The following is a 12,687-nucleotide window of genomic DNA, read 5'->3' as shown; positions in this document are numbered from 1 at the left end:
TGGTGTAAAAATTGATGCTGACTGGTCAGTACTGCATTTTTATAAATAATACAAAAAATTAAAATAAAAAATGATTTATATTTAGCATTGCATCTATTGTCATTTTACCAAGAATGTTTTTGCTCTTTCAGAACTCAGGCAGTTGTGCTGGACCATCTGTACCTAATACAGGGGATGACAGTAAACTTCCAAGTTTAAGAGGTAAAATTGTCAGGGTTTTTGTTTGATATTGATGCTTTTATTTTTATTATTTGGCAAACCAATTACTTGTACCTATATTTTTACTAAGTGTTTACATGAACACATTTTGCTTCAGTAAGTTTTGAATTTTGTTAACATGTATTCAAACTAAAAAGTACTGGGTTGATGTGGGTGTTTTGTCTGGGTTTTTAAGCTGCTACTGTAATCTGTTAAATGAACCAAGCAGTTATTTATTATTATTATTTATTTTTGCATCATTTGAAATGTTACAAGTTCTTTATTTTGGTAATGTCTGTTTAAAGTGATAAGGAAATAACTGGTCCACTGCTGAATCTATTTTCTTTTCTCTCTTAGCCACCTGATGATGAGAGAGACAATTTCAATGTGGGCATCTTGATGGTGAGCCAGGCCTTCATGCTGATTTTGTGACCGTTTAATCTATTTAGCGTCATTGTAATAACTTTATTTTTAGGATGCAAAACTGGCTAAAAATCTACTTTAAATTTCAACATTAATTGTATGATAGTGTGGTTGATTTAACATTTTATTTAATGTTGGGTTCATTGTAAAAAAATAAGATTTAATTTTGGTTGAATAAATGCTGATTTTGGGACAGTTTTGTCTATTTATTATCATAGAATTACCATTATTTCAGGGTGGAAAACTGCCTAAAAATCAGTGGTGACTTTTTAACGTTGTTTCAATGATAGTTTGATTGATGTTTTAACATTTATTCAATGTTAATTTAACGTAGGTTTGCTCTCTGGGTAAGAACTAACTTAAAAAATGTGAAAAACTTATGTATGTGCCACTTGAATTTTGTATCACATGTTATTGGCATGTTATGGAATTTAACTATGGCAAATAAGTGAGAGGAGATGGAAAGCTATGATGTCTACACGTTTTCCTGAAACATTTGCAAGGTCAATTCTTTCTTGTATAAAGATAGTGGAAAAGAAAGAAATGTAAAACAAAATGGTTTATAATTTTTTTACATTTTTTTTCTTTCCTTTATTGTTTTTTTTTTGCCTTATTTTTGTTCTTGCACTATAATTATTTCTTGTAATATTTGATTAAGTAAATATATATTTTTTAATTTCTTTTAAATTATGTAGCAGACATGTATTTGAATAATTTTACATAATAATTATAATATTTATAATATTATTAATAATATTAATAATTTAACATATAGGTGTGCATATATGTACCCATATATGTACATGTAATATAGGAAAACAGCCAATTTTATATTTGTCACATATTTCAAAAACCTAAATCAAAACCTATATTAAACCATATGTTTATATAGGTTCTTTCCATGTGGACGTGTACCAGACCCAACACACAACTCACTTTTCTTTTCTTTTTTTCAGAAGAAGAGTCCACAGTCACAATAACAAGATCATTGAGCTGTCCCCTAATTGTGGTGAGCTACATGTTTAGTCTCTTATGTGCTAAACATTATGTAGCCTAAGGAAGCAGCCCTGACTCTGGAGTTTATATGAAGGTATGTTTTTACATTTTTAAGTTTATTTCATTTTTATAAGACAAGTAAGTTGATACATGTTTGTTGTATTTACAACAGGAGCATGCTGAGTAACTATCCAGAATGTAGGTCCATAGCAGAAAAAAGTGCACCAAGCAGAAACATACCATCTAAACTCCTTCGATTCCTGTCAGACCAGAAAGACTTTCAGAATCCTTGGAAGATTTAAAGGTAATTAAGCAAACCGGTAATACTTTATAATAACTAAACACTATTGATTAATTTATTAAGCATTAGCAAAAAGTTCTGTTAAGCTTTAACTCTACATTAACAGACCTTAGTATACAGTTTATAACTACAGCTGCAAATGCTGTAATCTTGACGTATAAGCACATCTATAATGTGCTTAATGATTTTGTTTTTATATTTTGTTAATGATTAATTTTTCATTACTAAATTTAGTATAGCATTATTTACAAACCAGTAATTTAAGAATAGTTGGTGTATTTTTTTCTAATCATTCAGAATGTGTAAGTAAATGGTTAATAAACTATTTAAACTAACATTTATATATCTTATTATTCAGGCATATAGTAATAGTTGGGCAGCACAGTGGCTCAGTGGCTAGCACTGTTGCCTCACAGCAAGAAGACCTCCGGGTGCTCCGGTTTCCCCCACAGTCCAAAGACATAAGCTATAGGGAAATTGATTAACTTAATTGGCTGTTATGTATGAGTGTGTTTGTAAATGTGTGTATGGGTGTTTCCAAGGGCGTACTCATGCTATGCACAGTTGCCTTGAAACTGGAAGCGTGCTTGTCTCCCCCGACGACCCGCACTCACATTGCATTCGAGCCTGAGCATGCTTACATCATCAATAACGCACTGTTCAGTTTAACAAGTGCTCTCACTCAGCACAGTGGAGATTTCTTTATATTGTTATATCGTTTTAGTTGTTCAATATGCAGTGACACGCAGTCAAATATTTTACCGAACAGATCAGCCACTTTTGACGCTCATAAACAATCAAAGTCAACGTGCTGCAGGTACTAGGAGGTTTGCTAAAGGTGCAGCTGTTGTGCAGTGAGGGGTTTGTGTCTTTAATCTATGACAGTTTGCAAGGGACTTTGATTTGGATAAATTAACCACTATTACTGTTCAATGAACGCAAACCCCTTACTGCACCACAGCTGCGCCTTTAGCAAACCTCCTATTCCTGCAGCACAAGGAGTTTATGATTGTTTATTAACATCAAAAGTGGCTGATCTGTTCGGCGAAATTCTTGACAGCGTGTTACTGCATCCCAAACGACTAAAACAATATAACTAAAGAATTCTCCTCCGTGCTGAGAGCACTTCCTAAACTAAACAGCGCATCATCGATGATGTAAGAGTGCTCAGGCTCGAATGCAATGTGAGTGCGGGACGTCAGGGGAGACGGGAGGGAGGACAAGAGTGCTTCGGCCTGGTTCAAGGCAACTATACATAGTGTGAGCACACACTAAGCTGAAGGAAAATACATGAATGAATAGTAATTGTTATACTTGTATATAAAGTATAAAAAATAAGTATATAAAGTATATACAATACTTATTTTAATAAGTGCTTTTGTTAACTTCATCCAGTTTTGTAGCCTAAAGTGAGGATTGTTTATGCTTTGTAAATCGCCTTATAAATCACAATTAAAGATTCAGTTATATTCTAAAAATGAAATTCATTTTATTGTATTAAATGAAAAATAAATCTTATCTAAAATAAAATTACTGTACAGTTTAAACATAGCTAAATAACACTGAAATGTTGCCTCGAAATATATCATTAAATTATTTTATTATTTTATAATTAATTTATTTATGTTATATTTTGGCACTCCTGCTATTCAGCAAGGTTTAACTGTCGTTTATAAGGATTTATAAATCATAAATAATCCTCACTTTAGATTAGGCCACAACTGGAAGAAATTTTGTAAATAATGCAATATTAAATATAATATTATATATATATATATATATATATATATATATATATATATATATATATATATATATATATATATATATATATATTTTTTTTTTTTTTTTATCTATAAATAGTAATGTAAAATCAATCATTTAAGTTTGATAACACAATTATTAAACTGTAGCTGTAGCAAATTTTGCAGCTGTATTTATAACCAACTGCTAACATCTATTAATGTAGAGTTAATGCTTAACAGATAATGAATTCACTATTTGCTAATGCTTCATAAATGAATCATAGCCCGTTGTTATTATAGTGTTACCAGCATAGTTTGTTTATATTACTGTTTCTCTCTTGCATTATTGTTCTGAATATTGTCAAAAGTACCTACACTTTATTTTGAAAAATCTTAAAGTGATTTCTCACCCAAAACTGAATAATTGATCATTCATAATTTACCTACTCTCTTGACATTTTAAACCTGTATGACTTTGTTTCCTCTGCAAAACACAAAATATCATATTTTAAAGAATGTTGCTCCTATTTCTCCTATTTTGTTCTGTTGAAGTATGTCAGTCAGACAGGCTTGAAATGACAAGAGTGAGACATGAAGATGATGATAAAACTTTCATTTGTGTAAACTATTGACGTGCAAGGAATTACCCCAGTTGTAAGTGAAATGTCATTAGTAATGTTTTTTTTTTTTTTTTTTTTTTTTTACAGCCATTGAAGTATCAGTATTGGAGCGGAAGAAGACCCAGTTGTATCGTCTGTTTCCTGCCATCTTGCAGTTAACCTGGTTTCTTAATGTAAAGTACTTGTAATTTGCCCACTTGTCCTCAATTATCTTAAAGCTAACATTTAAAACTAATTTGCTTTGAGATTATTTGCCAAGACTTCTCACTGTGTGATTCACATGTCAATATGTATTTATTGTGTGTATAACTAGCTATTTGGAATTCAAATGATTTGTATTCATTAAAGAATCTGTTTTAATTGCAAAGTTGTTTTTGTACTAATCATTGTAAGTTCACAGTTAACAAACTATTTACTGCTTCTCTATACATACAGTATGGAATACATGTTTTGTTTTACTATGGTAAACCATTAGTAGTGTATTTCCCATATGTATAGGTTTATCCTTACCAACTGCTATTTCTATGCTGCTTGAAGAGCATTAAATTAGTAAAATAATATTTTTTTTACAGTAGGTATCCCATTAAAACAAAGAATCTGTTCATTTTTTCACTGTATATATACTATTAAAAAACAAAAAAGTCCTCTTTTTACAGTAGGTATACAATTAAAACACAGAATCTGTCTGTTTTTTTACAGTAGGTATACAATTAAAACACAGAATCTGTCTGTTTTTTTACAGTAGGTATACTATTAAAACACAGAATCTGTCTGTTTTTTTACAGTAGGTATACTATTAAAACACAAAATCTGTCTGTTTTTTTACAGTAGGTATACTATTAAAACACAAAATAGTTCCGCTTTTTTACTGTTGGTATACCCTTAAAAACACAGAAAATAACAGTTTTTTTATATAGAAAACCCTTAAATTACTATAAAATGGTTCGTTATTTTACAGTAGTTTAACCGTCAAAAAACGGATATTTTTTAGTTTTTTTAATGTGGACACACTGTCAATTAACAGAAGTTTTCCGTTTTTAATTTACGGTAAAATATTTGTGTAATGAGCTGCCAGTACATTTTACCGTTTTTTTACGGAATTTTTTTTTAGAGTGTACAGATTAGTTTTTTTTTTAACTTAAATGGTTTGTTGCAATCGGTTTCCTCAAACGGTTTGAGTTGCCTTAACTTATTGGGTTTTACAGTACTCAGTTGGTTTGAGTTCTCTTCATTTATTGGGTTTTACTGTGCTCAAATTGCTTCATTTACTCAAATGGATTAAATTCACAGTATTAGTTTTTTAACTTAAATGGTTTGTTGCAATCTGTTTCCTCGAACGGTTTCAGTTACCTTAATTTTTGGGGTTTTACAGTGCATCAAATGCATGGTTATTATGCATTTGTTTTTGTAAAACTGTTGGTTAGGTTTAGGGTGAGGTTTACTATTTTTCACCCAATGAACATTTCTTTGGCACTACCAAGAAATGAGCAAGAAGCAACATTAAATTGTTGTCATTAATACAAAAATGTAATATTTTTGTAAGCTTGTTGACAGGTGGCATAGACTGCATTGATAAGATGTTAAATTTGTCTCTGATATCTAAATATAAGGTACAGGAATGGTATTAAACACAGATATTGAGCAGTCTACATTCTTTGTTGCCTTCTTACAAACATTAATGTGTGCATTTCACAATATACATGTCAAACTAACAAAAAGGACCTTGTGCCTCTTTAGGATGGTGCTGAAAAATGTAGAATCTGTATGTCCTGCATTTTGCATCCTGACGAGCTGTATACACTCCATGGTCAGTTTTCAAAATAAGAGTCCTGCAATTTATAGTAAGTAACACAAGCTTAGATTAACTTTAAAGTAAAGGAAAAAAATATATATAATTGTTGTAATCTCATTAGGAAACATTGTGGCCAATCATTGAAAATAATGATAGATTTAGTAGGGCAGTTCATCAATGAATCAATTAAAACTCTCCTTCCTTGCACAATACTGTGTTTTCAGATATTAAACAAATACATTTCAATGTTTGCATCACTTATCAGTATGCAAATGCTTGGCTTTTTCAATGTAGTAAACTTGCTCAGTAGCTAGCCTAGTAATTGTGCTGAGTTCTAATCCAGTAAAACTACTGTAGGTAAAATGGCAGAGTTTCCTTGTCAAATGCATATTTATTATCCATTTGTTTCTGCATCGCTGTTGATTAGGTTTAAGGTAAGGATTACTATTTTTTACCATCACTCAATGAACATTTCACTTTCAAACTGCAAATATAAATAGATACAATATATAAATAGAAGGCATTCTACTAGGAACAGTTTTGAATGTCAATTTACAACCTTAGATTTGTATTAAACACATATTCAGCAGTCTACATTCTTTGTTGCTTCTTCGCAAACATTAATATGTGGCACATTTCACAATATACATGTTAAACTAACAAAAAAGACCTTATGCCGCTTTAGGATGGTGCTGAATACATTGATAATCCTTATATCCTGCATTTTGCATCCTGACCAGCTGTAAATACTCCATGGTCATGCTTATGCCTAGTTCACACTAAAGGATTTTAAGCCTGATTTGAGCCCGATTTGGAAGTTAACGAGCTCGCCAACAGATCGGGCTGTGATCGGGAAGAAATCTGCGGGTGCACGGCGCTCGCCGCTCTTTATGTGTGAACTACTGAACAACGCATCAACGAGGCTCGCTGACGCGTCGCCGACACCTCGCAGACGGAAATCCAACATTCAGCATGCTAAATATTCCAGAGCAGTCGGCCGACTCAACCCCACGTGTGGTCAGATGTAGTGACGAGCTGCAGCCAATGAGAGAGCATATCAGCATGAGCCGCGTGCCTGTGTGTTCAGGAGCTCAGCAGAAACATCTGTGATTGGTCAGAATGGGCATCGGTGCACTGGCTTCATTCTGCGTTAGCACAGACATGAGAGTAGGCTATATTAACAGTGGAACTAGAATTCTGTAACTATTAGAATTACCATACTGCTCATTCTGACGGTTCTTATATAAAACGCCATATTGTCACAACATATTTATATTCAAAGCTATTATTGAGATATTAAAATTAAGCTTTGAATGTCTGGCATCATATTTAATGACACCATTACCCTAAAAATATAATCTTTTTTTTTTTTGTAATACAGCCTATAAATATGTAGTTAAGATACTAAAACACTTAAAGGTCTTGCCTTTCATTTTCACTTTCAAACAGGAGCTATTTTGCAGCACAGAATATGCTGTTTTGAAAGATATCTAAAGTAAATTGATGTTTTATGTAAATTGATGTTTTTGCCATCAGAAAGTTTTGTTTATGTTAGCAGGAAGTTGCTAGGCAAGAAAATGCACACATATTTAAAGTCACAGTGAAAAGTATTAGACATGCATGCAGTCATTTTAACCAATATGGTAATTTAAAGCAGAAATGCTCAGTTCTTTACTGTTTTGTAATAAAAAAAAATAACAATGTCAGAAAGAAATACACTAATAGTTAGAAAACGGCAGGGTGTTATAAATATGTTAGTTTTATTTCAAAGAGTTATACAATTACAAAAATTAAAAACTCTCTGTGTATCTATCCACTGGAACCTGCAGATGAGTGATAAATCCGCTGATAAATCAGCTGATTTGACGATGTTTTTAAATGCTTTCTCCAAAGCTTGAAACGCTGTCAGTGATGTCATCAGCACACAAGCAGCCAATAGTGTTCAGCTTTTTCTGAAGACTCCTCCCTCAAAATTTCATTAGCTGTGGATTGGTAGCTTGATATGTTGTCATATCATGTAGTGTGTGACCCCCCTCTTGTGGATTGTTCACGGAGTGTTGCGTAGTGTGAACACCACAGAGATTAAAAGACACAAAGTCAGGTCATGTATTGTGAACGGCACAGCGATCTGCTGATGTTTAAAATCCTGTAGTGTGAATAGTTTTCAAAATAAGAGTCCCACATATATAGTAATTAAACACAAGCTTGGATGAACTTAAAATAAAGGAAAAAAATATCATTGTTTATCAATTATCATTAGGAAACATTGTGGCCAATCAAACACTGCCTGTAACATGAGCATTAATAATCCCATGCATGTGGATCGTCAGAGTCTGTTTTGTTCCAAGTGGCCTGGTTTTTACTGGGATTTTACACTCTTGGGATTTACAAGAGAACAAGGAAACATTTGTCATTACCATTTACTGAACTTTTATTATCCAGATTTCCATTATACAGTATTTAAATGTTTCATGTTGTGTTTGACTTTCTGAAACCAGAAAGAGTCAGTTTTGAGGAGCAGTTTGCTTGTAGTCCTGTCATGTCGGTGTGCAGAAGATTTGTCTTCCCTGTGTCCCTCATTGGAGCCTGTTGTTTTTGTAGCCTTTAAAAATCCATTGTCATGTTTGAGCCACAACTGCAGTTCACCTGCCATATCTCTCATTCTCTCTCAGGAGCTCATGACCTTTCGTGGAGTGTTTCACATGTTGTTACTGTATTTGTTAATTGATCGAAAAGGTTTTTTTTATATTGATGTTTTGGTTACTTAATAATACATTTCTGTACAGTCTTGCAGTCTCTAACTTGTTGTTCCACACAGGATCATTGTGTTGTGGGATTTATAATGACTATATATAATTTCATTAGGAACAATACGAGTATTAAGAGAGCTGTTAATGTCTTTTTGTCTCTCCGCAGCTGTCTTTAACTGATGAACAGAATGACCTCACAAACAATGGCCTGGACTCAAAAGAGTCGGTGTATCTGATCCAGATCTGTTGCCAGGTAAGCACACTTACACAGGGAAAATATCTGAACATCCAGAACCTCTGTTTTACAGAGGAGAAAAAATATCATCTCGGGAACACTGATTTGTTATGGCAACAGATCGAAAGCTAAGCCTGCTGCCATGCTTGGAGAAATGGTGAAGTTATAAAAAGACCTTTAAGAGCTTCAGATCAAACAGCAGGCCAACCACAAGACTTTGCACAGCAATTTATCTGTTTCATGGAATGTGTCCGGGTTTAGGAAAAGATGGGATTTTTCAAAGAGAATTTTGAGACCAAGATGAAGACAAAGCTGTAAATGGAAAAACTCTTGGTCAACAATAGTGCTGTTTTATTTATCTATTGCTCTTGGGTTAATTTTATACCAGTGCACACATAAATTCTTAAAAAAAAAAAAAAAAAAAAAAAAAAAAATATATATATATATATATATATATATATATATATATATTTGTGCTGGTGAAGAACAGAAAGGGTTTAGTAAAGTCCCTCTCTGTGGTTTCTAAACCAACTCTTACCAGCAGATCTCTTTGTTTTCTAGCTATATGAAATCTACATCTAAGCTACTGAATAACTCAGCCTCTATAAACACTGCATGTTATGACCGTACCAAAGCACAACAGAAATGTATCAGCAAAAAGGAAGATCATACATTCTGCGATAGACTACCATTGTGACCAAAGTCATACTTTCTGAAAAACGGTGCAAAAGCTATTACAGGGGTGGTACTTTTTCAAAACGTATTAGTGTGTTTATACGTAAAATGCACATATTAATACCAAAATGGTAGGTATTAGTATCTTTAGATAAGGTCAGTTTACAGATTTTGTAACTTTTTGTCTGAGAGTGTATAGTAACTGGAAAAAAGCTGAAACTGAAAAAAAAAAACAATAAAAAAGGGTTATTTTTTTATGTCTGAGGGCGAAATATTCTTATATTTTCAGAAAAAAAAACTAATAATGTAACATTTGGCTCCATAATCTCTGATTCAGGGCGAGGCAGTGGCGCAGTAGGTAGTGCTGTCGCCTAACAGCAAAAAGCTGGGTCTCTGGTTTGAACCTCGGCTCAGTTGGTGTTTCTGTGTGGAGTTTGCATGTTCTCCCTGCCTTCGCGTGGGTTTCCTCCGGGTGCTCCGGTTTCCCCCACAGTCCAAAGACATGAGGTACAGGTTAATTGGGTTCTCTAAATTGTCCGTAGTGTATGAGTGTGTGTGTGGATATTTCCCAGAGATGGGTTGCGCCTGGAAGAGCGTCCGCTGCGTAAAAACTTGCTGGATAAGTTGGCGGTTCATTCCACTGTGGCGACCCAGGATTAATAAAAGGACTAAGCCGACAAGAAAATGAATGAATGAATCTCTGATTCACAAAGGCTGCAATTGTTTGATTGAATATGCAGTAAACCCCTAAAAATGTGATGTTATATTGACATTTAAAATAACTGTTGAGTATTTTAATACATACAGTACATGTGATGCAAATATGAATTTTCAGCACCATTTCTCCAGTGTCACATAATCATTTTAATTACATTCATTATTATCATTGATTACATTTATTATTATTGTCCATGCTATGAATACAGTTGTTCTAATATTTTTGTTAATTTTTAATCTCTTCAATGCATTCTTGGATTAAAGTTGTTGCATTCATTTGACTTTTTTACTTGTGTCAAAACAACAACATTAGATTTCACATTTATTGTGATTAAGAATTTAAAATATTTTGTTCACAGCAAGAAGAACAGCTATAAAGATACATCTAACTATAGCAAAAATTGCATCTATTACAGCTAAAAATATCATTCATTTTATTATAATCACACCTGCAGTTTTGTCATCTATCGCTTGAAATGCTTGAATTCTGATTGTCATTGATTTTATTGTTGATTAGCTGAAATAAATATGTTGCTTATGTTGTTTTTGTTAAGATGGTGTGTGTGTGTGTGTGTATATTAAATTTAGAGTGATTTTTAAAAACAATACTGTACCTTTATAGATTTAATATCATTATCATTCTCGATGTGAACAGGCTTTAATTTAGATTTGATTGCCAGTTTAATACGCTGCATTTTTAAAATTTATAATTACTATTGTGCCTTTTAATTACCCACCCATTTCATTTGTTTTAGGGTCGTAAGTGGACAGTGAGGCGTTCTTATGAAGAGTTTCGTGTCCTTGACAAGCACCTGCACCTCTGTATTTATGATAGAAGATTCTCTCAGCTCCCTGAACTGCCCCGAATAGACAGCCTGAAGGACAAAACTGGGGTAGGTTTATATACTATATGTGTGTATATATAGTTACCTTTTAAAAATTGAGTGCATTTTCTGCATAAATCACTGGTGAAGACAGTCCCAAAATGCTTTGCATTAAGTGCTGTAGAAATAGAAATGTAATTTAAAAATGGAATATAAATAGTTAAAGGTGAAGTTAAAAAATCCCCCAGTTGAAGACTGCATTTTTAAAACATTTAAAAATATTGCCAAAAATAAACTGTTGGATTTTTGAGATGTGTTTTGATTTTTCTGCATCACTTAAGTGTTTTTCTGAGATTTTATTTAGGTAGCATGGTTATTTATTATGATATTTATGAAGACACTGAAGAGTTTTATGGAGTATAAATGCAAAACACTAATAATGGAAAAAAATATATAGTTCAGACTTTAGATTAAAGACAGCATTATTTAAAAATGTAATGTTTAAGAAGTAGATTGGTGTATTTTTGTGCCTGTTTGAAAAGCTACATCAAATTTTACTTTATTGATCTGCAGTCTAATCAAGAGTGTTTTCGACAACCCCTGAAAGTGGTCAACCTTTTAGACCCATATTTTATATATTTTTACCCATATTTAGCATCATCCACTTGAGATTGAATAAAAAATTGCATCTTCATACCAAGTGTAAACAAAGCCTTTAAAGGAAACATGTCTGACATTTTTGAATATCGCTTATATCGTCAAACTCACACATACTGTACTTGCTATGTAGTGCACTCTTTACGTTGCTGCCCATGTAGAGTCATCAAAATCAGTCTTTTGAGGCTCATTTCAGTTAACCTGCTCTATTAGAAGGTAGTTCCCTATGTAGATAGCAGACAGCCAGGCTTTTCACTAGGCTCCTAAACAGAGTCTGCTATGTTGGATCAAGGGCTTATTATCTCAAAGGGAGAGAATGAGATTGTTGAAACTTGTCTCTTTGTTTTTGATCCCTGTACTTTCTCCACAGACACTTTCCCAAATGCTTACTGCGTATATTTCCCGTTTGTCAGCCATCGCTGATAATAAGATCAACTGTGGACCAGCACTCACATGGATGGAGGTATACAAGTCTTTCCTGCTTAGAAGTCTTCCGAAAAACCTGAGGTCCAACCAAAGACCCAAACGGGTTTGAGTCCAAAATTTTGGCCTATGCCTCGGACATTGGTTGGGTTTGGTTTTAAATGCATCAGGTCTAAAGTAAAAATAAAATTAATGGATTTTTTTCTCAAATATACCAAACAGACCAAATCACTTTACTGAGTGTCTAATTAACAAGAAACAGAAACAGCAAAAACACAAACAAACTGGACAAAATATTCATTTATTTCATTCATTTAGGGACTATGGTGAT

The 12,687-nt window shown here is 33.0% G+C and overlaps 1 protein-coding gene across 2 annotated transcripts in view; it reads left to right on the top strand.

Annotated features, from left to right (window-relative positions):
- The window catches only part of arhgap32a (Rho GTPase activating protein 32a), a 90,674-nt gene that overhangs the window by 57,741 nt on the left and 20,246 nt on the right, over positions 1-12,687 (top strand). For both annotated transcript variants that reach the window (XM_685829.11, XM_073923590.1), the window contains 3 exons: positions 8,992-9,078; positions 11,208-11,345; positions 12,304-12,396. In XM_685829.11, coding sequence (XP_690921.4) covers positions 8,992-9,078; positions 11,208-11,345; positions 12,304-12,396 — 318 coding nt within the window. The remainder of the gene's footprint in view (positions 1-8,991; positions 9,079-11,207; positions 11,346-12,303; positions 12,397-12,687) is intronic.

Source organism: Danio rerio, chromosome 15 (genome assembly GCF_049306965.1).
Source record: "Danio rerio strain Tuebingen ecotype United States chromosome 15, GRCz12tu, whole genome shotgun sequence".
NCBI lineage: Eukaryota > Metazoa > Chordata > Actinopteri > Cypriniformes > Danionidae > Danio > Danio rerio.
This window is presented reverse-complemented; position numbering and strand designations above follow the sequence as displayed.